The sequence below is a fragment of the Centropristis striata genome, chromosome 10 (assembly GCF_030273125.1).
Source record: "Centropristis striata isolate RG_2023a ecotype Rhode Island chromosome 10, C.striata_1.0, whole genome shotgun sequence".
Taxonomy (NCBI): Eukaryota; Metazoa; Chordata; class Actinopteri; order Perciformes; family Serranidae; genus Centropristis; species Centropristis striata.
Genome location: NC_081526.1, coordinates 13580480 through 13604490, shown reverse-complemented (window position 1 = coordinate 13604490; position 24011 = coordinate 13580480). Strand labels below are relative to the sequence as shown.

Below are 24011 nucleotides of genomic sequence, written 5' to 3'. Positions count from 1 at the left end.
AACACTTGGAAAATGGTTTAATGATGTTTACAACAAAAGAGAACTGTACATTTACAGTAAAAGATTATCTTTATATGTGTATAAAAACAAAACAAACAAAAATACAGCAGACAAATGCATCAAAATCTACTATGTATCCTGATTCACATACTTAAAACTCCTACACAACCTTTCAGTTCTACGCCGCCATGACTGGAGGCAGGTTTTTTTTTTAGGTTTTTTTTTACTTTTTCCTTTTTTTCCCTTGTAGTCAAATCGGAGCAGTGTCCCTCAGTGTTTATGTCCGTGATGGAAGCCAGGACTCTTTAAATGAGAGTCCTGGAAAGACAATTATCATCAGACTGCAGAATAAGAAAAAAGGGAAATAAATTGGGGACACATTCCTTTAGATGAGCCCAAGCTTTCCGACGTGAGTAGTAAATGTTTTACAGAATGCAGTTCTTGAGATACACAGACATAATATGTACATGGTTGGCGTTTCTTTTTTTTTTTTTCCTCATTTTTCCTCTCTTGTTGAAAGCCATGGTCACTTGGGCTGTGAACTGATAAATCACACACATAACACACCCAAAAACATACAAAAATACTATATCTTTAACCTACCAAGAGTAAGACAGTTCTGCAATTAGTTCCATGCTGTGACAGAAAAAAGAGATTACAACAAACAAACGAGAAACAGACGCTTTTCACGCAAGTTTTTCTCAGAAATATACCAAAATATACATCTAAGCTTTGGAATTACTGAGGCTAGGACTAAAGCCAGTGCTGGGTTTGTCTCTTAATACACATGCTGCAGGGTGGAAGGGAGAGAAAAACAGAGAAAGACACAGGACAGAGAGATATCTTTGGTATCTGCATTTGTCAAAAGTTAAATATTTGGATTTTTGCTTTGGGATAGCGCTTGTGAGGTCCTACAACCTCACTCGGAGTAAAGCATTAAACAAAGTGTCACTGAAGCCCGTCGGCCAGAGGTCTGAGCCGGAGGGACACAGTCCATGCAGAGTGAAGGACCATGATGCATAGTGTCACAGCTGATCAGAGTCTGTAGTGAAGATGTCAAAGGAGAGAGCGGAAGAGGAGGGGAAAGGGAGGAAGAGGAGGGAGGAGGGACACAGCAGTGAGTTTTAGCGGCCGCAGGATGTGTATTCCTGGAGACAACAGGGTCAATGTCCTGGGGCTATACAGTGTACAGGTGACGAGGAAGAGACAGACACACTGTGAGAGGCAGGATCGGTCCTTGAGAGAGAGAAAGAGTGGAGGGGGAACGTCCTCGCTCAAGACAGACAAAACATACAGAGTCCTGAGCATGTACAGTGTGCACAGGATTAACCCTCAGTGTGTATTAACAAACACCACCCAGCTACCACCAGATTGGTTTTGTGTCTGTCGGAGAAGCCCGCTCAGGCCCTGTTTTGTTTTTTTCAAAACCCGCCTCGCGCTCCAATCCCCGCCCACAGGCACTGAAACCGCCACGCCGACAGGACGCCGGAGTGTTTCCAGGGCGGATACACATTCGCATGCAATAAAAAGCAGAAAAAAACAACAACATTAAAAAAAAAAAAAAAAAAACTCTTTACAGATGAATCTCGGGGTGAGAGAGCGTGCAGCCGGGAGCAGTGAGGCGGGGACGGGCCGAGAAGACGGGCGTCGTTCATATACAATCACGTTAGAAGTCTTTGGTTAATGTTGGTAACACAGGGAAGCGAGAGCGGGCTGCGACAGCGCTCCGTCAACGGGGGAAGACACGCACATACCTGTACTTTGTCAGAGTAAAATAAAATAAAATTTAAAAAAAACAGGATTGTCAAAATTAAAGTGTTCAAACATGGAGGGGTCTATTCATAAAACAATGACAGTAAAGGAATACAAGACACTACAACTTAAATCTCAAGTTACAACAAATCCGTCCAATGCTGAAAAATACATCAGTGTGCAGCATAAAAAACACCAAATTGTTAAAGAAACAACAGCAGACATTCAGGAGCACTGCTATGTCTCCCCCTTGTGGTGGCGTTTTCCACAACCCTTAACTTAAAAGTACAGGTATGAACGGGCTTCTCCACCGACACAAGTTTGTGTTATTTTCATCTTTTTTTTGTGATTTTTAAAAATATTTTTAAGTAGATTAAAGCAGGTTTCACTCAGTCTTGAGTTAGAAATGAGGTATACAACAGCTCCTTTTGCCTTAACTGGTGCGCCAAACTTCCTTTGTCAACGTCAAAAAACCAGCAAACCAGTGTGGTGGGTCGACTAACTACGACTCGATGCATGTCTGATCCACAAGAGCATCTTAAAAAATATCCGGATCACATAATAAAACTAAAGCCTTGAAGCAAAGCTGGTGCAGAGACTGCTGCAGGGTTCGCACAACTTTATAACAATAAAATTCAAGCACTTCTAAACTACCTAAACCAAAAATGTCCAGATTCTCGAAGCCCTTTATTATGACATCTAAAATTTTTCTTTTCCACAACTGCAAAAAATTGCAACAAAAAAAAAAAGCAGATGGTCGCCCTCAGAGGAACGGAAAATGCTCCTTTTTCATTTTGTCGCTCATGTCAGTCGATCCAGCTTTGGTCCCCTCCGCCAATAGAAAACCAACAAATATGCCGACTGGAACTTTTTATTTCAAATATTAAAAGATTTTTGGTTTGTGTGCGAGACTGTGCAGATAAAACACATTATGTTCAAAATTATGCTTTTTTTAAACAAGTATATTCACATTAAAGCCTATTCCTAACCATGAAAACAAAGTGGTTAAAATTTAGCATTTTGAAACTTTGTGCGAACCCTGCGGCTAAGCATTAGTAGAGATAAAACAGTCAAATTGTGACCACAAACCGTAGTTTTTCTTTAACAAACCATAAGCCGAGTTGCTTTAAGGCTTTAGTTAATCAGCAGAGACCCCCCTCTGGACAAAATCTAATAAGTTCTGTCATGTCTCACCACTTTAAAAATAAAAATCACTCTCAAACACTCGCTGGAAGATGAAAAAAAATGCACCATAATGGTTTGCAGACTGCCCTCCCTATTCTCTCTTTATAATACACTCACACACACACACACACATCCACCTGCTGGAATTATTAGTAAAGCTTTTCTCACAGGTATCCTCGACCTGTCTGAGTCACACCTAAAAAACATAGGTAGCAACGTAATCATCCCACGCTCCAAAAATGCCCAAAGTGCACCGTTTTGTTTCAGTGAAAACGATGCACCAGGTGAGCTCAACGCTCTCTCTCACACTCACACACACACACACAAACGATGCTACAATGCTCATGTCTTCTACGTAACAATAAGGCATAAATGATAATGTTAATCTTCTTTGTCAAACTAAGAAAGCCAGTGATCTTGCCCTCTCACACTATACAAAACAATTAAAGGCATAAAGTAATATTTAAAGAAAAAAAAATCAAATGATTGTTAAAGACAGCACAACAAATCAAGTCCACAATGACTCAACCAGAAAAACAAAAAACTATTAAAGAAATTAAGATCAGATGCTTCAGAGTCAGGAGCGCCTGAACAAACACTTCCTGTTGAAAAGACCTCGCAGATACACGACAGACGCAGGTGTCAGCGACTCACGCACCACCGAGGCGTGGTCTCACAATTCTTCTCTTATTTTTTGGTCTTGTCAGTTTTGAAAAAGAAAAATTTTCAATAATAAAAAGGAAGATTTAGGGGAGTTTTTTTTTCTTCGAGTAAGCATGATAAACACTACATTCAGTCTTGATAACATACTGGTTCAAATATAAAATATGAATATCTTACACGTGTTTATATATATATTTATATGTATAGAATTAAGAAAAGATTGTTTCTCTAATTCTTTTCCTCAGATAAATATTTCAGTAACATCCTATGGTGCCGATGGCAACTGGTGCGTCCTGCGAGCACACGTTCAACTCTTTAGTAACTACAAACAGCACTGGAACAGGACTGAGTCCTTTAGGCGCCATGTGGCCTGAAAGACGGGGAAACCAGCAACGTGAGCAGCCAGACACCCGCCTAGCTGCAAAGAGAAAGGCTTTTACTTTGGCAAGAAGGATCTCAAAATAATATTTAAACCTGGAAATACCCCATAAATAGTAGTACTAGAAAATAGCAGTAGTAGGTTATCCTTTTATGTATGGTTCCTATGTATGGTTCATCAGTATAAACTTTGACTGGCAAGCCAGACAGTACTTATACATTCTACACTGTTCTATACACAGAAATGCCTAAAGGTGAACCTTATGTTTAAGTGCTGCTGAGGTATATTCAGTCAAAATAATTCAACAGAAAAGAACAAGAGTTTAACATGGACAGATTTTACTGCTTACAGTCTCAGTGATCCAATAGTCACTGTGGTAATCATTCTGTTATTTGGAAGCAGCAGAACAACGCTACTTTTCATGGTGGGGTTTAGTTGAATGTGTAGCACATAACAGTACTTAGCCCAACACCGTGTTGAGAAAGATAATTTGGCAGGTTTTAAAAACGAGTCCACAGGCAGATTTTCAGGGAGCAGCATATTGTTTCATAACATGCTGGTTCAAAAATGGCGGCGCTGAGAGGAGGTGTGGTATGCTATCTGATGACCGATCTATGCATTTACATACGTGAGCCCTCCAGGCGGGAGGGTCGAGACCACAAAACCTGATTTCCACAGGATGTAGTCATAAAGCTATAGGAAAGCATGCAGGCCTCTCAACAGCTCAACTCCACCAGGAGTTTCAGCAGCACGTTGTTAAAGCTAAGTTTCTGTGATCCTTATCCAGCAGCAGCACCAAATTAGGAATATCCGGTGTTGACCGAGGTGGGAGTAGAGGAAAATAATTTGTCAGCAGTGTCGAGAGCGGAGAGATCGTGTGAACGGCAACTTGCGTGCTTGGACAGGCACAGCAACTACTGAGGAAAACCACTTTGGTTCAAGCTGTTGTTTTATGGCTGAATATTAGTACAAAACCAAAAAACAGAACTTTTCTAAGTTTCAGAAAAGTCCAAAACTGCTACCAAAATGGCCAAAACTGACGAAAAGGAAAACAAAGCCATCAAATGGCCGAAAGGAAACCAGGATCAGGTGTTCGGGGCGAGGCCCCCGGTGATAAAAAAAACAATTTAAGGAAACTACTTTCTCATGCCCCGACCCTCCGATCCCTCTCTTTTTGGTCAGTTGTGCTGCCAATTAAAACGTTGAGCGATGAGACACTTTTGTCAAATTAAGAAAAAAAGAAAAAAAGGTCATCTTTGGAAAATGATCATCAAAATATTGCATTTCTATATTCTGTTGACAATGAAGAGAGATTCTGTACTCATAAATATATTGACTAGACTAAGCTACACCGACTACACACAGCAATTATTTTAACAAATATTTTTGGTATATCTTAAAGTACGTAAGCCAGTCGAATGACTGCAGACAAAAAAAAAGACAGAATTTCATTCCTCCCAAAACAGGCAGACTGCAGCTCATCAATCCAGTTTTTTGGTACAGATACTGTGCACAAGTAGATACGACGGTACTACTATTAAAAAACAAAACAAAACGAAAAAACACAATACAATAACCCCATCTAGCCAATGCCACCATACATTTGGTATGTTGACCAGTCAGCCGCAGAGCCTTGTGGATCATGCAGTCACTGAACTCTCAGCATCTGCCTGAGCTGTAGACAACACATGCAGACTTCTATTTTCTACCTCTGAATCCAAACATAATGTACAGTTTTCCAATGGACCACCATCCAAAACAAACCACCCTAGACCAGATACGGGACTGCATGTCTGCAGCTCTTTATAAAGCTCTTAACGCAATGTTTTCAGTCGCTTTCTATCAGTGTCTTTAATTCGCACCGAGACCGCCATTTTACAAAAGCTCGGGGCGACTGCCACCGCAGCAAAATGTAAAACTCAGTGTTTCCAGAAAGAGAGACTCAGAGAGACACATCCTGTCCCTCTGACCCTTAAAGCAATGATAACCTTTATATCGGCCACTTATTACTTGTTTTTAAAGCCTTATAACCACGATTAAAAATTGATAGTTAAATCTTAACTTAATATTAGACTTACAAAGTTCTGAAAATGTAAAAAAAAAAAAAAATAGACAGCAAAGATAAAGAAAAACAAAGTCTCTACAATATAACTTTGATATGATTTACGTCAAGGCCTGACCAAAAAACCCAAAAGAGATAATTAAAAGATAGGGTGACACAAATCCCCATTAGTGATGATGAATATTGTGAAATTAGTAGTAAATCCGTTTAGTTTGAAGATTAAAACAGCAAAATCCTAAAGTTTTTGGTTAGAAGTATTTCAGAGAAAATTCTGACCTGGAAATAGGAGTATATATATATTTATATATATATGTACAAAATGTGAACAGCTTGAGAGTGCCGAAGATATTTTTCTTCCTGGACACGATTCAAGGTTCATGAGGAGCGGCAGGCCAACAACAGAGTCCATCTGGCTACTGTTTGTGGAAAAAAAACATCCAAGAATCATAAAGGAAAAGACAGGAAACAAACTAAAAAATAAAAAGTCAACCTCGTCTGAGGCCGTTTTCTTTTTGGTGGCAGCAAAAGGATTAAATAATGATAGATACAATGGAAAGAATGTGGGGTGGTTAGTGAAGCGCGGAGCCTGTATCAAACGGCCTCCCTATTCCCTACATAGTGTGAAAGAAGTAGTGCACGACATAAGGAACAGGGCGCTCATTCGGGATGCGGCCCGACTGGCTTCACTGAGCCTTGGAGGCAGTGGTAATGGTCGAGGCTTGCACAGGCACGGCAGCCGTGGTGGCTTGATGATGAGCATCAGCAGAGACCTGCAGCCCCCCCGCCCCGGCCGACAACAGGCTGACGGGGTTGCTGGTGAGCAGCGACAGGTTCTGGGGGTTCAGGAAGACCGGCGTGGTCACCAGGTTGGGCGTGTTACCAGCAGAGGTGTTGGCAAACAGCAGGTTGCTGCCATCCAGAGAAGTGATGGGGATTGTGCCGCTTGATGCCAGAGCTGTGGAGGAGATGAGACAGGTGGTGTTTAGACGGACAGCGAGATGGTTGACGTAGCCATTCACTCATCTTTATACTCTTATACGAACCTTGGATGGTAGCCAGGGTGTTGTTGCTCATGAGGGCAGGACTCAGCGCGCTGCTAAGGCCACCAGGAGTCAGACTGAGCAGGGCCCCCCTGGACACCCAGAGAAGATCACTTAGATCAATAGAGAGAACACCTGAACACTCGAGTAAACTCCACAGACATAATAATCAGAGAACTTCATTTTGAGAATAAGCTATACTAACCCTGGAGCGAACTGCGAGGAGGCCATCAGTCCCGGGTTCAGCCCAGCAGCAGCCGCAGCCATCGCTGCAAAGCTGGTGGGTATCTGAGCGCCCTGCAGCGCTGCAGACAGCCCTGATACCATCACCTGACCCGTCCCCAAGGAGGTGGCTATGGATGTCGGGGTCTGGGTGACGATGGTTTGCGCCTTGCTGTCTGTGGTCGTGGACTGAATGGTGGTTGGTGACGGGCTTAAAGATGGAGAACTGGCTAAGGTAATCATCGGTGCAGTGGAGATGACGGATGCAGTGTTTGTTCCTCCAACTGTCGTGCCTTTGAGGGAAGGGGGAGAGAAAGTTAAACTTGAATTATATTAATATGTATGATGACTGGGCACACGTCAACTTCATCAAGGCAAACACTTACACACACCTGTGAAAGACGGACCGGAGATGCTGGTGCTGGTGAGAGGCATCACTGCGTTTACAGTCAGAGTGGTGGGTGTGTTAATAGTCGGACTGCTCACAAGGCTTGCTGTGCTCGCCACCTGGGCAACAGAACAAGCGGGAGGATTGAGTGAGCTACTGTGTTAAAGGGACAGTTCAGATTTCTTGAGGTCGGGCTGTGTGAGGTATTCATACACAGTCAGGAGATAGCAGTCCACACGCCCCCCAGTTTGGAGAAGTTGTATGGCGAACCAATGTGAAAGCTAAGCAGTGTACTGGTAGCTAAATGTATTTTAGACACCTAAAATAATCAGTATCAGTTTAAATGCATGCTGTGTATAGAATATTTTCACTGCTTTAACTTTCAGAAGGGGAGCTAAAGCTGCTATCTATGCACTCTTTAAAGCCACCAGACTGCCTTGAAAAAAATAGCAATATTACATAGCGGAGTAGTAAAGTTGCTGATCTGAGCCCTGACTCAATCGGTTATTTTGTTTGTGTTTTAGTGCGACTTCCTTGTTTTTAAATCGGTTAGTTTGGATTTGACAAAGTCACACGATAACACAAATAGTAAATGACTAACACAGTGGTAGACCAGCAACTCTTGTGTTCTGCAAGGTCAAATCACAGTTTTTGTCAATGGAGTTTGGTGCCTTTGAAGAGAGCATAGATGGACAGAACAGCTTCAGTTCCTCATCAAAAAGGACTGTCTGTTGGCAAGATAAAGAGGTTCATATTCTAAATATAGCCTTCATTTCAACTGATACTGATTGTTTTAGGTGGCTAAAATGCATTTAGGTCCTGCCCTGCCCACAGCAGTACATTGCTTAGCTTCCATGCCTCTCCTCCTGTCTGCTTCTCCAAATTGGGTGTGTGTCGACCGCCATCTACTGCACACTGACTATGGATAAATACTTCATACAACCCCACTTCAAAAGAATCTAACTGTTCCTCAAATTGATCCAGAATCATAAAAGAGTTTCAGAAAACAATGCTTGATGAATCCCATAAGTGTGACTTTGTCCATCCTTACCAAGGGGCTACTGGGGGTAAAGATGGTTTTAATAGGGGTGCTTCCTCCTCCACTGTTGCCGCTGCTGGGGGGGTTAATCCTCTTCTCTTTCTGCCGACGGTTGCAGAACCAGACCCGAATCACCTCCTTCTCCATGTTGAGCTGGTCAGCGATCATGGTGATCTCTTCAGAGGTAGGTTTTTGGTTCTGCTTGAAGAGGACAAAAAACCCAGATTCCCTGTGAGCGCGTGTTGTCTTCTTGAGATTTTTATGTTTTACTACTTTAACACATAATGGTAAGCTACAATTTAATTTCCCTGCTTAGATCAATATTGTTCACTTCAGCAATATGAGTTTCTAACCTCCAGAAAGCTCTTTTCTAAGGCCACTCGGATGTTGGTCTCAATACTGGTCCTCTTCTTTCGTCTGCGGTTGATCCCCTCTATGCCCATGCCCGGGGAGCCCAGGGCACTGGGGCTGGACAGGGCCTGGTCAGATGTCAGGTTCTCTGCACAAACAGCACCGACACAAAGGAAGAGAAGGAAGGTAAAGACCAGGCACTGTAAAGATACAAAACCCACGCCGTCCTTTGCCCGTTGCATGAGAACAACACAGATGTGAGGAGATTAAAGTTGTGCTGCTGTATCACCCGTTCAGGTGGGCTCAGGGACAAACCTGCATCATTGAGCCACTTCTCCAGCAATGGCTTGAGTTTGCACATGTTCTTAAAGCTCAGATTCAAGGCCTCAAAGCGAGAGATGGTAGTTTGACTGAAGTCGTTTCCATACAGCTTCCCCATGGCCAGGCCAACATCCCCCTGGTGAGGAGAGGGAAACCACAATCAATGAACCGCAGCAAAGACTCAAGTAAAATATCAGTTATAAACTATGGATACTACGGTCATACTGCTGCACCTTTACTGGACTTTTGCTGCTGTTGATGCTTTGCACACTCGTTTTTCTATACTTATATACACTTCATATCGCAAATATTTTGTTCTAATATTCTGTACTAATATTCTGTACTTTTTATTGCCGATATTGATCATCTCTCATCTCGTTCATATCCTATTTTATCCTCTGTTAGTATGTTTTTAAATACAGTGCTCCTTTTGAGGCCGATGCAATTGTTATTTTAATGTTATGCATAATGACAACAAAGTATTTGAATCTTGAGTTAATTATTGGTGTATATCCATTAGAATTTGAGTATGAGAACATCCACAGATGGTTGTTAAAAAAAATTATAGAATAAAAATCTAACAATCGCTGAACCTGTATTCAGTCTCACACTCACCTGTGTGAATCCCAGTTTGATGCGCCTCTGTTTGAAGGTTTTGGCAAACTGTTCCAGTTCCTCCAGATCGCTCGGCTCCTCCAGAGTGGGGGTATCCAACCGTTTGGGTGGTGTCTGACTGTGGGGCAGGGCCTGAATAGGTGTGGCTGCTGTTGTGCGGGTTGGAGTGGCAGGCTACAGAGAACAGAAAAATATATAAAATATGACTTTTATTAACTCTGTAAAGGGGAAATGTAGAAGAGTATAGTGTGGTCAATTTTCACTAAGCAAATTAATAAATGTTGGCTGTGTGATGTTATTTAATTCAAACACCTGGATTACAGCTGCAAAAGTGTAAATACCACTAATATAACTGAAACACATCTTTCAAAGTCTGCTTGCATCATCACCAACCTGAGGTGCCAGGGTGATGCTTGGTTGAGTCTGCAGGAGGTTAGCTTGGCTTTGAGGTAGTTGAGTTAGAAGACTCGGGGCTTGCAATATGCCTGCAGAGTGAAAAACATGGTAATTAGATAAAGAATGCTTCAAAAAAAATCAAATGCTTAATTACACATGAAAATCTAAAGGCCTTTACACACTGCTGGTGCGATGTTATGCATAAATATATTGTATATTGTCGTCATGAATACTTCCACACTACACAAATATTATGTAGCAAAAAAAAAAGCTAAATGTTTTCCATTTCTCTGAGCTTTCACTATTAAAACGGCATCAACCAATTACATTGTAGAACAGACAAATTGAAAATGTACATCATGGTTTAGCCAAACACTTTGCTGCTGGTACGAATAGATTTACTTCAATATATTTGCATTAGAGTATCTAGTATTTACGTGTTGCCCCCCGGTGTGTAAAGGTCTTAACAGTGCACGAGTTTCACTCACCCTGTTGGGCATGCGGTGTCTGTGAGATGATGAACGGAGTGGACTGCAGTTGTGTGGCGATCGGGTGGCCAGGCTGCACCAGAAGAATCTGAGGCAGACTTAGATTCTGGGGCTGTAGCTGCTGCGAGAAAAAACAATTATTATTACATTCATGTCAGGAGATTAGCTGTTAATAAGAAAGCACATCGCCAAAAGCATTTAATTTTCGTCACGCTAGATCATCAGTTAAAATACTGTCTTTCTTATCATACAAATGAACATATTATACAACTTAAACCAGAAAATAATATATACCAACATGTTTATTTATTTGAAGTAATGTCCAGTGCTGATGTATAAATTGTAAAGAAGATCTTTAATTATAAAAAACATCCTCAGGTATTTTGCTGTCATTGACCTCTCCATTGCCATAGATTGTCAGCACTGGTTTTTTTGTTCCATTTTGAAACCAAACATGAGTTATTTATATTTCATCATTATTTCCATATTATCCACATATCAGTTAATGAACAACTGGCTCATTTGCCTCCAGAAAGGCAGTCCGCGGTCATGTGTTTGTCTACAACATGCATACTTTCTTTTTGGGACCACTGTTTAAAAAAGATACAGTATTGTTCATAAACACATTAACAATTTTTATTTTGAGCCCAATAAAATGTGTTCACTATTCTAACCTTGGATGCTTTGAGTAAAATAAATATTAACATTTAAAAGCCCAATATAAACAGTCTTGATTTAGGGTTGAACACACAAAGAAAACAAAAAGAAAACATGCATTTATTAGTAGAATACACTCTGTTGTCAGTATCCATATTCTGATGGTGTTTCTTAACCTTCTACTGCAAGAATTGATGGTTATTATATATGGTTTTACATAAATGTGGGTAATTGAAATGACATATACTGTCAGTGTGTTAATTTGGAAATTAACTGTTAAATAATTCAATAAAAAAGTATCTAAATTAGACAATCGGTGTCATTCAAAATATTTTAGAGCTGTAAGTTTACACACAGGGTATTTTGTTAAAATATCAATTGAGAATTTTTTTAGAAAGAGAAACAATAGTGATGGTGTCTTACAGAGGCGATCTGGATAGGCTGTGACAGGGGCAGCTGGGTAATAGGTGTGGCTGCGGAGGCCGAGATGCTGGCCCCAGTGGTGCTGTTCTGCTGGCTGGCTGAATGCTGCACGGCTGCAGCCAGGAGTTGAGCTTGAGCCTGCTGGATCAACATCTGCTGCTGCGCTGGGGTCAGGGTCAACTGAAGAGCCAAGAAAGGGAGAGGGAGAGACAAAGATGGGCAGAGAGACAGAGAGACAGAGAGACGCAGTAGTGACAGGAGGTCAGAGAGAGAGGGGGGAAACAGACAGACGGAGAAAGTGAGTAGCGTTTAGCAAATCAGTTTTATGTTATGTCAAAGAGATCTGATGAGTTAGTGTTGTCACAATACTCGACTTTTAGCTTCCAGTTTCATATCTAATGTAAAGACTTGCTTCAAAGATTTTTGATCATAGACTGTATAAAGGAAGTGGACATAGGTTTGTGGATTACCCTTTTTTTTGTGATCAATTTTTATTGGCTTTTCCATTTAGTTTAGTGGACTACCCTTTTGAAGCTTTGAGTTTGGCCATTTTCACCATCACCATCTTGTTTTTTTGGAGCCAAAAGCGACCATACTTGAGTGTGAAACTGAGAACCTGAGGAAACTTTGCATGCCAGCAATCTGACTGCACCCATCTCCTGGCTGCGTTAGCTTCCATAATTTGAGGTTGAAAAAATATATATATATATATATATATATATATATATATATATATATACACTGCTAGGCCTCTATTCTGATTGAGAGCTTGCTATGGTAGTAACTTCAATCATAAGGTAGCCCCGCCCTAAAGCATACTGCTTTATCATCTATTTTACACTTAATGGGGGAAAAAATGTTTACTGTGACAATAAATCAAGTAAGAAGTAGAGTCATTTTCTCATAGACTTCTTTTTACAAGTGCCCCCTGTTGGCTCTTAGAAAGAATGCAGATTTTTAAGGCACTTCCGCTTTGGCTTCACTTTTCAAGCCCGGAGGTTGCCACTTCTTTTACACAGTCTGTTTGTTGGGCCACATTTTACACACTCGCCTTGACATTTTGGGAATTTGTCATAATTCAGTGCAATTAAATAAACTGATAATTTATCCCTGCCTTGCTCCAGAACAGGAGGCAGGATTGACATTTTAGCAACTGTTTTTGAAATGGCTGTGGTTAACCGTCATAAACTAAACTAATTTCTTTACTTATTATTCCAATTTGTATAACCACACCTGATACTGAAGTAATATAGAAACAGTCGTTATCGTGGCAACACTAATATGACGTTCAGACAGGCAAATGGAGAAGAGACTCATGCAGCTGAGCGGAGGCACAAGTGCAAATGAGCATGTTGATGTCATGTTCAAACTCAAATCCACATGCACAGTAAACATTCACTCCCGCATAGCATAATGGCAGTCACATACAACCCCTGCTGGTCTTCTGAACTACAGTGTGGCCTCAGGGAGAAAATGGATGGATATGAAATGTGGTTGGCCTGACCATGAGTGTACAGACAGATCAAGGCTATGTCCAAATCCATGTGTCCATTTTCTCTAATGGGGAGAATTTGGACATAGCCGAAAACAACCATTGGGATGAACAGGCAGACAGGCAGAGGAGACACCAGCCTTAGCCACAGAATCAGGGCAAGCGATCATTTCATCACCCAAGTTTTCAGCCAGGGTGGATCATGTTGAGGTGTCACCCCAGATGCATGGCTACGACTAACTCGAAGCAATGAGGCAACAGGACACTTACTCCTGCAATCTGTCCCCCGGCCAACATTAGCTGGGTTTGAGGCAATACGCTCTGCTGGACGGAGGTCGTAAGAGCACTCGAGTCTTCCGACTTAGACTGGTAGAGGTGAAGGAAAGAGGGAGGCTTAGAGGAAATCTAACGTCTCAGACGTAACTAGAAATGTTTACAGCATACAGTAGGCCTGGTCAAATAATGCCTCATTTCTTCTGCATGGTTCAGCTTGACTCAACCCATAGTAGGCCCTCAATGTAGGAGAAGTTGAGTTAGGAAACTGCTGTAACGTCATCTTCAAATCTTTGATGACCAAATTTTTTAAAAAAGGGGGGTATCTTGGCTATTTAAAAAAGTGGCGGGTTTTGCAGAATGTCCCGTGGTGTGCAGCATTTTAACTGCAGCTTCTTGTATCGGCTCATCAGATTGAAACCTTGACAGAGGGGATAACAAAAAAGGGCCAGATACATCCATAACTTTGCAAACGCAAAACAAAAAAGAGTAAGCTGGGTTCAGTAGAGGTGTGCTGTACCATGCAGTGGAAAAGCTGCATAAGTCTCTCAATTTAAATGTAATAGTTGTTATCATAAAAACAACAAGATCTGAAATATTTTAACTGAAAGCAGTGTGAATGGATGTTTATTTAAGACCAAAATGAACAGTCTACATAAAATAAGCAGCATAGCATTAAAAACACAATGAAACATGAAATCTCTGTGCTACCTGAGCAGCTCTCTTTAGTCTTTGAGCAGGGAGAGGAATTTGAATTAAAAAGGAAGTGAGAAATTGGGTATTTAAATGGGCTGCAGCCTTCAGAGACAAGGAAAGTGAATGGGAAGGGAAGGGAGAGTTGAGATGCTAATTAAAATAACTGTTATGCAGTGCATGTAAATTCTGCATAGATTTGCATATTCTCGGCCATCTGTTTCCGAGCAACCGCAGAGCAGCTAATTAGCATACAGGGTTGATTAATCTGCCGTGTTGCCAGGCGACACAAGGAGAGCCTGGCTCATTTAAATGAACTCTTTCTGCTTGTGCATGTTTGAGTGCAGAGGAGCATACCTCTGTTCAAACTTCAGACCTTATTTCATGTTAAAACTACAATTAAGATGTGTCATTACACCAAGAATAATCTGTTAGACATCTGCACCTTTCACAGAAATAGGACAACAAAAAAGTTGAAATATGTGACGGTGTGCATCATGTGTTACCTGTTGGAGGAGGGCTTGTGCGTGTGCATTAGTGATTGCACTTGTGGTTGGCACCGTCTGCCTCTGAAAGTCAAACCCATTGATTTGGATTCCTGAGGACAGAAATGCAGTTAATGAAACGTGCTGTCAGAGGAACAGAGAAGATGTTGTTTTTTTGTGGTATAACTGGCAAAGTAATAAATGCTGTTATTGGTTTGACACAAAAATGAGGAACACAATACAAGAAGACCACAGTGAAACTGTAAAGACGCATTTTCAAGGTGAATAAACTGCTGTCAGGTGCAAGGAAAACAGACATGACAGCATATGCAACAGTGTTGGTGATTCAAATATATATATGGCTGCATAAATTTGCAGGTGCAGGTTGGTGAATCACCACAGAATTAAATATGAACACTATGGGCTCACACAAAAAAATTAAAGCATTGATATTAATTCAGCATTACACAATTAAAATGAGCACTGAATGTATGATGCTCACTCTAGTAATTTGTATCACAGAATCACTGAAGCGCTGAAACAGAGCAAATTAGTGCGATATTCACTAGGCACAAGTGAGAGAAACTGCTCTGCGAGGTAAACACTTCATTTGACAAAGAGGACCACTAACAAGGATTTTGGAAAGCTGCCATGTCTCTTTTTTTAATGAGACAATAATACAAAAGGTGGACAGTAGTGAGCTTTTTCTGCAAAGATTTTCATTTTGGCTGTGAATTTGAAACCTGTTGAATGTGGAGGTAAAACTCTGCACATCCTGATTTCAGTCTAGTAAACAAAACAGCAAAAAAAAGAAAGAAAAAAAAGCTGGAGGTCACTCACCGGTGTTCCCGTCACCACTTTCCATTGCACATTTAGTAGTTTCTGACTGATTATTCACTTTAGCATCTAGAAGAGCCAGACAGAGACAGATAGTGAGACAGACTCACACCCACTGCTGCCGGTAAAAACACAACAACACTGTCTGGATGATTTGAGGAGCGCTCGCACTTTTATCACCTGAGTATATCCCATAATTGCAAGATATTCCTACTCCTATTCCTGCAACATTTCTGTCACATTCACCACTCACAGCGGCATTACAGAGCAAAATCACCAACACAAACCAACTGCTTTCACAAACAGACTGACATAATAACTGATGTCACAATACAATGGACTCTTTCAAGTATCGCAAAGGGTGCCAGATTAACCTTTTCACACAGGGACGCCAGGAGCTCCATCACAACCCCTTCAAACAACTCACCCGCTCTTGCTCCACCTGTGTTTTCCAGCATGGCTGCAGAACCTATCATGGAAAATTGCCTCTGCCGGGCAAACCCACCGACAGGGCGTCGGGCACTCTGTTCCTCCTCCCACTCCTCCCTTTTCTTCACTCTCCACTGGTCAGCAGCGAGCAGAGGTTCAATGCAAGCAGAGCTACACACAGACACAGTGGCACTGTCCGCCGCACGGTTCACTGAGCAACACTGGGATACGCACACTGGGAAAGCCAACAGGGTTTAGGCAAACAGCTCTCCTTCCCTCTCTCTGCACTCTTTTCTTTTCTTATAGCTCTGCCCCTCTCTCTCTCTTTTACAGTGCCTACTTTGCACTCTCCCTCCCTCCCTCTCTCCCTCTCTCTCTCGTGTGCCAAGATTGTCTGTACTTCTGAAAAAGTTCAACCTCCCTCTCTTGCTGGAATGAAACAAACGACAAGTGCAGCTGGCGGCCTCCTCCAACTCTGCCCCCCCACACCCCTCCCCTCCATCTCTATAATGAAGCATAATCAGTATTCAGCTGATTAAAGCCGTATGCAAATCTGCCCCTGCCTCGTTAGCAATGCAAGGCTTTGAAGTCCTGCGAGCGACGCATTTCACACCGGGCTCTGAAAGCTTTCTGCATAATTTAAACCCCTATAAATATTTATCAGCTCATTAGCATATTAATTGGATGGCTTTTGGAGGACGATAAAAAACAGGGGAATAGGAACGACACCGAGAGGGAAAAAAAGTGCTCAAACTAGCACTTGGCGCAGCACAGGGAGGGGAGGCAGCAGCACAAGACCAATTATTGTGCAAGTCCACGGCTAAAAAGTAATTAGCTAAGAGCAGGTAAAGGGCTGAAGATATCCCAGAATGCAATGTGAGGCCTGTCGGCGGTGGTCTGGACATGTTAGCAAGGCGGACCACATTAATAGAACGTCTAAGACTACTCGTTCGGAGTATCTCCAGGAGTCATGGAGACCTGGGCCTAACTGCTAAAAAGGGGGGGGAGCTGGGGTGAGTGGGAGGGGGACTCGCTCAATCGGAAATAAATAACTCCACATTAATCCACCACAAGCCTGTCATTACTGCGAGACCCCCTGCGGCTAAAGCATTCCTCAGCGAGCGACTACAGAGAGTGGGTGGCGGGCTGTTGCTGTCTATGTTTATGAAGTGTTTGGGGATTAGCATATTTAGATTAGCTTTACATTCCATTAGTATTTCATTCTGGAGCCCTTTTAAATTCATTTTCCAGCCTGCTCCAAGAGTTAATACAGCGGGGAAACACCGCTGCTGCACAGGTGTCCTGTGGATCAGAATGACTGGACAGGAATGCATGGCTGTATTGTAGTCTACTGGGGAAGGGGCTTACCAGCTAAATCCACAACAACTGCTCTTGGCTAAAGCTCTAATCAACTTCTTCACTTATCCAGCTGCCTGACGAAAGGCATTTACATACTTGCTGACCGGATCAAACAATGCCAAGAGGGCAGCATTAACACAGTACGTAGTGAAAAACAAACAGACCTTTATCAGCAGTGTGGGGACATGAGGGGCAAGTCTTCGGTCACTAAGCAATGTGGGCAGGTGTTTGTAAACAGCAGGGTTCTTTAATGGCGAACAACTAGAGACCTTAAACCTGTGCTTTCCGGTCTGTGTTTCCCCAAACAGCCCTATCAGAGGAGTTCAAGCACTCGGTCATTAACACTACTCATTATCATCCAGCTGCGTTCATATGAACGGATTATAAACATGATGTTATTGGTTGTTTGGTCTATAAAATGCCTCTGACAATTTACTGAGGCTTAGGGGTGACATCTTAAAATTGCTTTATTTTGTCCGACTAACAGTCCTAAACCAAAAGATATTGAGTTTACAATTATAAAAATGACAGAAAAGAAGATCATTTGAGAGGCGTGAACAAATTTATATTTGATTTCTGTACCTTTTTTTAATGACACTGATAAACTTGGTGTGGTTCACTATATAGCTGCAACAATAAGTTGATTATTCAATGTCAAAATAAGTAAACTATTTTTTAACTAAAGTAATTTTTCCCGCCAAAAAGGCAGAAAATGCTGTTTCCAGTCTTTCAAATATAGAGAATTCCTGGTTTTCTCTATCTAATATTAAGTAAAACTGAATATCTATTATCCCCTTGGATAAAAAGAAGTTTTTGGGTTGGAAGCTTATCAGTATTTTCACCATTTCAACATACCTGACCCAACAGTTTGAGTTGTAACAAGCAAATGTTTTGCATTCTCAACAGAAGTACCCGTGTTTGAAGCCCTAAACAATAAATTAACACTACATTACACTCTATACCCCTCTCCACTGCTGATACCTTCAAAGAATGCCATGTTTGGTTAATGTCAAGCCTACCATTTACTGAGATGGCCACTGTTAGACCCCTTCAGATGCCACATTAGTGTAAAGAATCTGGAAGGGGTTCGTCTTTCTGACCTCTTCAACAATCGCATCATGCAAACTACTGAATAAACAAAGGAGAATTGATTGCAAAGGCGGTTATCAGCAGTGCACTTCAACACATGTACAGTTAGTTGGTTGAGCGGTTTGCAAAACCCTGCTGTGGAACAATGCATTACACAAATATCCTGCGAAGAGAATTTTAAATAGGTATCTCATTAGCACTGTAATATGGGAAGACTGGCTGAATACTGCAGAGCTGTTAATGTGAGCAGAGCGATTCAACATGAGACAGAGCAAAACTTAATTAGCACATCCACATTCTGCCCTGCCACCTATATTCTTCATCTTAAACACAGAATACATCAAAACCACTTTTCCACATAGGGACCAGTCTGAGCACTAAGTAGATTTTGGGACGTTCAGGATGTATGGTCACGACAGATAATCTTTCAATTTGAGGGAATTAATAACCAAACAATCTAAAGCTTCATGGTTAAAGCAGATACAACATGAATATCTTAGGTATTTAAAATAGCGTTTAATGCTAGTATTAAACCAACACAGTATGAGAGCAGATAGAACAGCAACACTGGACTGAGGCCACAAGTGAACAAAATACAGTGCAGTGTAATGTGATGAGGGGTTATACAGCTAACACCACTGTAAGCTACTGCGGTATCTCCAGGGTGGTCATTAGCCAACTGTCTATCGGCTAGGTGGAAAATTCAATCTAACTAAATTAAAGTGAAGTTTCTAGGGAGTGGCGAGTATGAATACTCAGCTACTTCCAAGTGGTTAACCATGATTCACTGCTACAGTTTGATGGTGCAGACGGCCTGAATTCAGATATGAATTCACCACAGAGGAAGCTGATATTAGCATGAACTGCTGATTATTTATGTGCTGTGTTACACAGACACAACAGCAAATACTGCACTTTTCAGATACCCTGGCTGTTTACTGCAATTCGCTCCACTTTTACCTAATCTATTTCAGCACATTATTGCAACTGGAGAACAACCTTTTTATTAGGGAGATTTTATATAAAGTAGGGCTGCAACTAACAATTCATTTAAGTCACATTTTACTCACTGTGACCTTGATTTTATCTGCAATATATAAGCCCTGCAACAGCACAATCCTGGCTAGAAGTAGGGAGAACACAAAACTATCTTTTATGCAGTATTATACTTATGACATAAATCATAAAAAATTAAGTTGAATTACTTTGATAATAGATTTCGCAAAAGACTGAATACAATTACATCTATAAACAAGTTTTTTCCAGGAAACAAAAGGGTTACCAATATTGAAATAAATGAGGCTCTACCTGCAATACATATTCATCTATTTTCATTTTTACAACTTTTCTTATCCTCTCCTCTCTGCTGTGTAAACTTAGTCGTTGAATTTTGACAATTGGTCTCACCCGAGTCATTCGTGGTTTGACATTTGAGCAGAATTTTATTATTTTAGAAAAAATAAAATAAAACAATTAAGTAAATGTAAAATAAAGTAATTTGATAAATATCACTATTTTAATTTAGATGTCTTTATTTTCCTGATGAAATTCATCATACATGATTTGATTTTAAAAAATGATTGAAAAAATGTGAAAATCTTTTGTTTTTATACAATAAATGTCTTAACCCTGGCTATTTTTTATAAAGAAAACATGCCTTTCAAACTGAATATTCTGCCTTTATTGCATGAACGATTACTTTAATAGCTGGTATTTATATTTCTGTCCGCTCAAATTTTAAGCACATTTCAAACTGTCACACATAAAACCTTTCTTGAAATTCTGGCAAATGCCTACTTGTGATCTTAATAGTGGCGGACACATGAGAGTCATCTGGGACAAGATGCCAATTTTTGTTTTCAAATGCATCCAGAATAATAAGCTTCTGTTTCCCAAAAGCCCCGATTTTGTAGATTATCTCCAGTGCCTGCAAGTATCGGTACTTCCCAAAGAAAGACGATTTTCCATATTTGTACCTCTTCCAAATACTTAGCATACACAGCCTGATATATCCCAACAGGTTGGTATGATGTCATTCGTCTCAAAGAAACTGTTTTTACAGATAAAGACCAATCTTCGGCCAAATGTCAGCTTTACCTTGCTATATATTCATAAAAGGGCATTTTGGCACTTTACTGCAGATCACCAGAAACACGTAGTTATCTGTTTTGAGCACACCATGCAGCTCTGATTAGTTATGATTTTTTTCCCTCCACAGTGAAAAAGCCTGTCTGACTGGAGCCTTCATGGAGGCCTTCTCAGTACTTTGAGATGGCATGTCCTGAATTTATTACAGCGAATGATGCATTATTCATAACAACTGTGTTTACATCAATGAATATTCATGATGGAACTACAAGGCTGGAATGAGGGTGGAACTGAAAAACTGATTAAATGAGAAAAGTAGCCTAAGTGTGCGGATGACAGAATTACTTCTTGTCTGTTCTTTAAGTAGCCCAGTTTAATAAGTTAATTATATATTTTTTAAGTAAGTGAGCCCATTTCCAAACAGTGGATATAATTCCACAGTATGCTACCAAACTCCTTTTCTTGGCTTGCCCTCAAAACAGAGGATATTATTTTTTATTATAATGACAACATATCATATATTTAAAAATGTCTGTAATGTGATACTTGTTACTGCAGGTAAAGTTACCCTGTGTTATTCAAAACAATGCAGGGAAGGTATGAATTTAGTGTGTCTGTATTATATTGAAAACAATCTAAATCACCAGTAGGGTAGTAGCTGAATTTTATTATTGAAACAAACCGAGCAAAGAAGCGCAAGGAACTTCAGTTACATTTAATATCCTGTTTTAACTTGTAAAGACAGGTATGTCACAATTGCATAACTCTATAATGTAAAGAATGCAAGAGTAGAAAACTTGGTCTGAGCCAATCATATCCCTCCAAAGAGTTCCTTTATCTCTGTCAAGGTCAATTTCAAGCACTTTTAAGGTGCATTTGCAAGCCTACATCCGTGGCAAAATGCTAATTTCTATACAGTGCATTACATCTGTGGCCGCTTTATTAGGTACACCTGTACAATTTGATACCATCCACTTTAAAAAGTTCTATATAGAGTTTACTTTTATGATGCCATTGATGTTTAGATTGTTTTTTACCCTGTCAGGGGTGTTACTTCAATTCCATGTGTAACATTAAGGGCATAGTTAGCGGTGGTGTTTCTGACACTCTATCCCATTTATACATAGGGTTTGTGTACCTTTTTAAGAGCAAGATTAAAGCATTTAACATGTTACCATAAATGCACAATTTTTAAAAAAAAAAGCTGATAATCTAGCTTGGGTCCACTCTGGGTCTTGAATAAGGCACCAGGAGACAACCAACAAATATGATGATGGGATCATTTCATTTGAAATATTAAAAGATTCTGGGTTTACATGAATGATTGACCAGATGATGTTGAAGCAGATTTCAAATAATGGATTGAAATTAAGGCATATTTCTAACTTTGAAAAGCAAACAGTTAAATCTAAACATTTCCTAAACTTCCAAGACTTTGTTTGAACCCTGCGTATAAATATGGAGAGAAAAAAAACACAACTCTCAATATCAGGTAATCCAGTATAACAACTGAATACTACAACCTCAATAACATTTACACATGAATACTATGAATAAAATCAACGTGAAGAGCATTAAAACTAACTTAATGACCTTTCCCAGATCTGATGCTTGTAGTTGGTAAATACAGTAATTGATGGCAAATGTGTAATTAAACACAGCCAAAGGGTGCTGAAAAGGATTGAAAAGGGTTTGAATATGATCCAGACAAAGCACAAAGCAGCATTAGAATAATTCTTGTACCCTAATTAACGTTGTGGTTTTCTTTTTGTGTGTGCCATTTTGTTGAAATTTGCCATCTTTAGAACAAATCAACAACCAAAACCATCCTGTGTTGAGTAACTACACCGGACTGGCTACTTTTTAACAAACTAAAATGCAAAATGAACTTCACAGAGTAAAAGGGGGGAAAAGTGCCATCAAGCTGTGTCTTGCCCGGCCATGAAACCGGCAGAGAGTGAATAGTAAGAATGCCCTGCCTGTTATTATTGTGGCTTTCCGGAAGTGGGCCTCACTAACCCTCCCTGTGCCTTGGGGGGATACACAGGTACAATCTTTGTATTCAGCACAGACACACTCGGTCAAAACTCCTGCTGCAACAACGAAGGGAACAAAAAATATATGCAGCAAGTTTTCAAAAAGCAATGAAAAGTTTTACAAATAAATAAAAAAATAATATTCTAATGAGATGGATAAAGAGTTCGCCATCAACACCAACTAGACTACTCCCACTTCAAGTAAAAATGTGCTCGGCCCAACTTCAACCAAACTGTATTAAAAACTTTATCATAAATCCTGGCGACATGAGAACCACTTTTAGCAGATCATCTTAACAAACAAGTGAATGAAATGGACGCTAAAGTTAGCTGCCAAACCAAGTTAGAGCAGGTTAGCCAGTCGAGAGATAGCCGCTTAAAAATGTGACCAAGACGAGGCCAGATTACTATTTATTCATCTTTTACAAAGACGTCCGCCAATATCGACATCAAGTGTCGTGTTGACGTGCAGTTATTGTGCTCCAGCAGATCCTGGTCGGTCGATGGGATATGCTGAAGTCCGCACTGTGGCTGAGGCAGGCCCGCATGAATAACACAGTAACAGGCTGCTGTGGCTCCGCTGCGCCGAGCACAAAAGACTGAGGGGAAAAACGCTCTGCTATTAAAAAAAACAAAAAAACCAGGGTCGAGCCGAAGCACACCGAGCTGACACAAAAAAAGCCAGGTTTGCTCCATCTTCATTTAATAATACTGATGTTTTTAAAACAAAAACAAGCGCCAGCCACTGGCCCGGCTCGCCATAAAAATGAATATGCAAACCTCTTTCAAAAGTGTGAGCATCAACACAAAGCCGAGCCTTAGCACCACAGCTAGCCTGCTAGCATCCTCATTTCAATCAGATTGCGTTAGTGAAATATCTAAATATGTCACATATGAACCGGAGTCACGTCGGCGATTACTAATAAAATATGCTAAACTGTATTTGTCGACAGAGGTATGAATATGTAGCGGCGTGCGGCCGTCTAATCACACAAAGGGGGGAGGCATGTTTCATGTAATTTGCCGTCGCACTGCAATAGCTCGTTTCCTCCTCTGTCAAATTACAGCTGGCTGGCTGTGTGTAAACTACAGCTGCATATCATCCTCATCTGGTAGTCAATCCATCTCAATCCCGTTTATCATAAATTGTGAGTAACACAGTTTGAATATGAGTATGAATATGTAAAATGCTGTAATCATTACCTGGTCCTGAACTCTCATCTTGACTCGCTGCTCCTCCGTCCGCCAT

At 40.7% G+C, this 24011-nt stretch overlaps 1 protein-coding gene across 1 annotated transcript; it reads right to left on the bottom strand.

Annotated features, from left to right (window-relative positions):
* Positions 1 to 24011, bottom strand: pou2f1b (POU class 2 homeobox 1b). The gene is made up of 15 exons (XM_059342296.1): positions 23966 to 24011; positions 15765 to 15830; positions 14946 to 15037; positions 13744 to 13839; positions 11982 to 12161; positions 10902 to 11022; positions 10411 to 10502; positions 10018 to 10191; positions 9397 to 9538; positions 9084 to 9229; positions 8743 to 8931; positions 7690 to 7810; positions 7287 to 7596; positions 7085 to 7173; positions 1 to 6996 (listed from the first exon to the last, which is right to left on the bottom strand). Exons 1-15 carry the CDS (start codon positions 24009 to 24011, stop codon positions 6725 to 6727), a joined length of 2136 nt encoding a protein of 711 aa, XP_059198279.1. The 3' UTR covers positions 1 to 6724.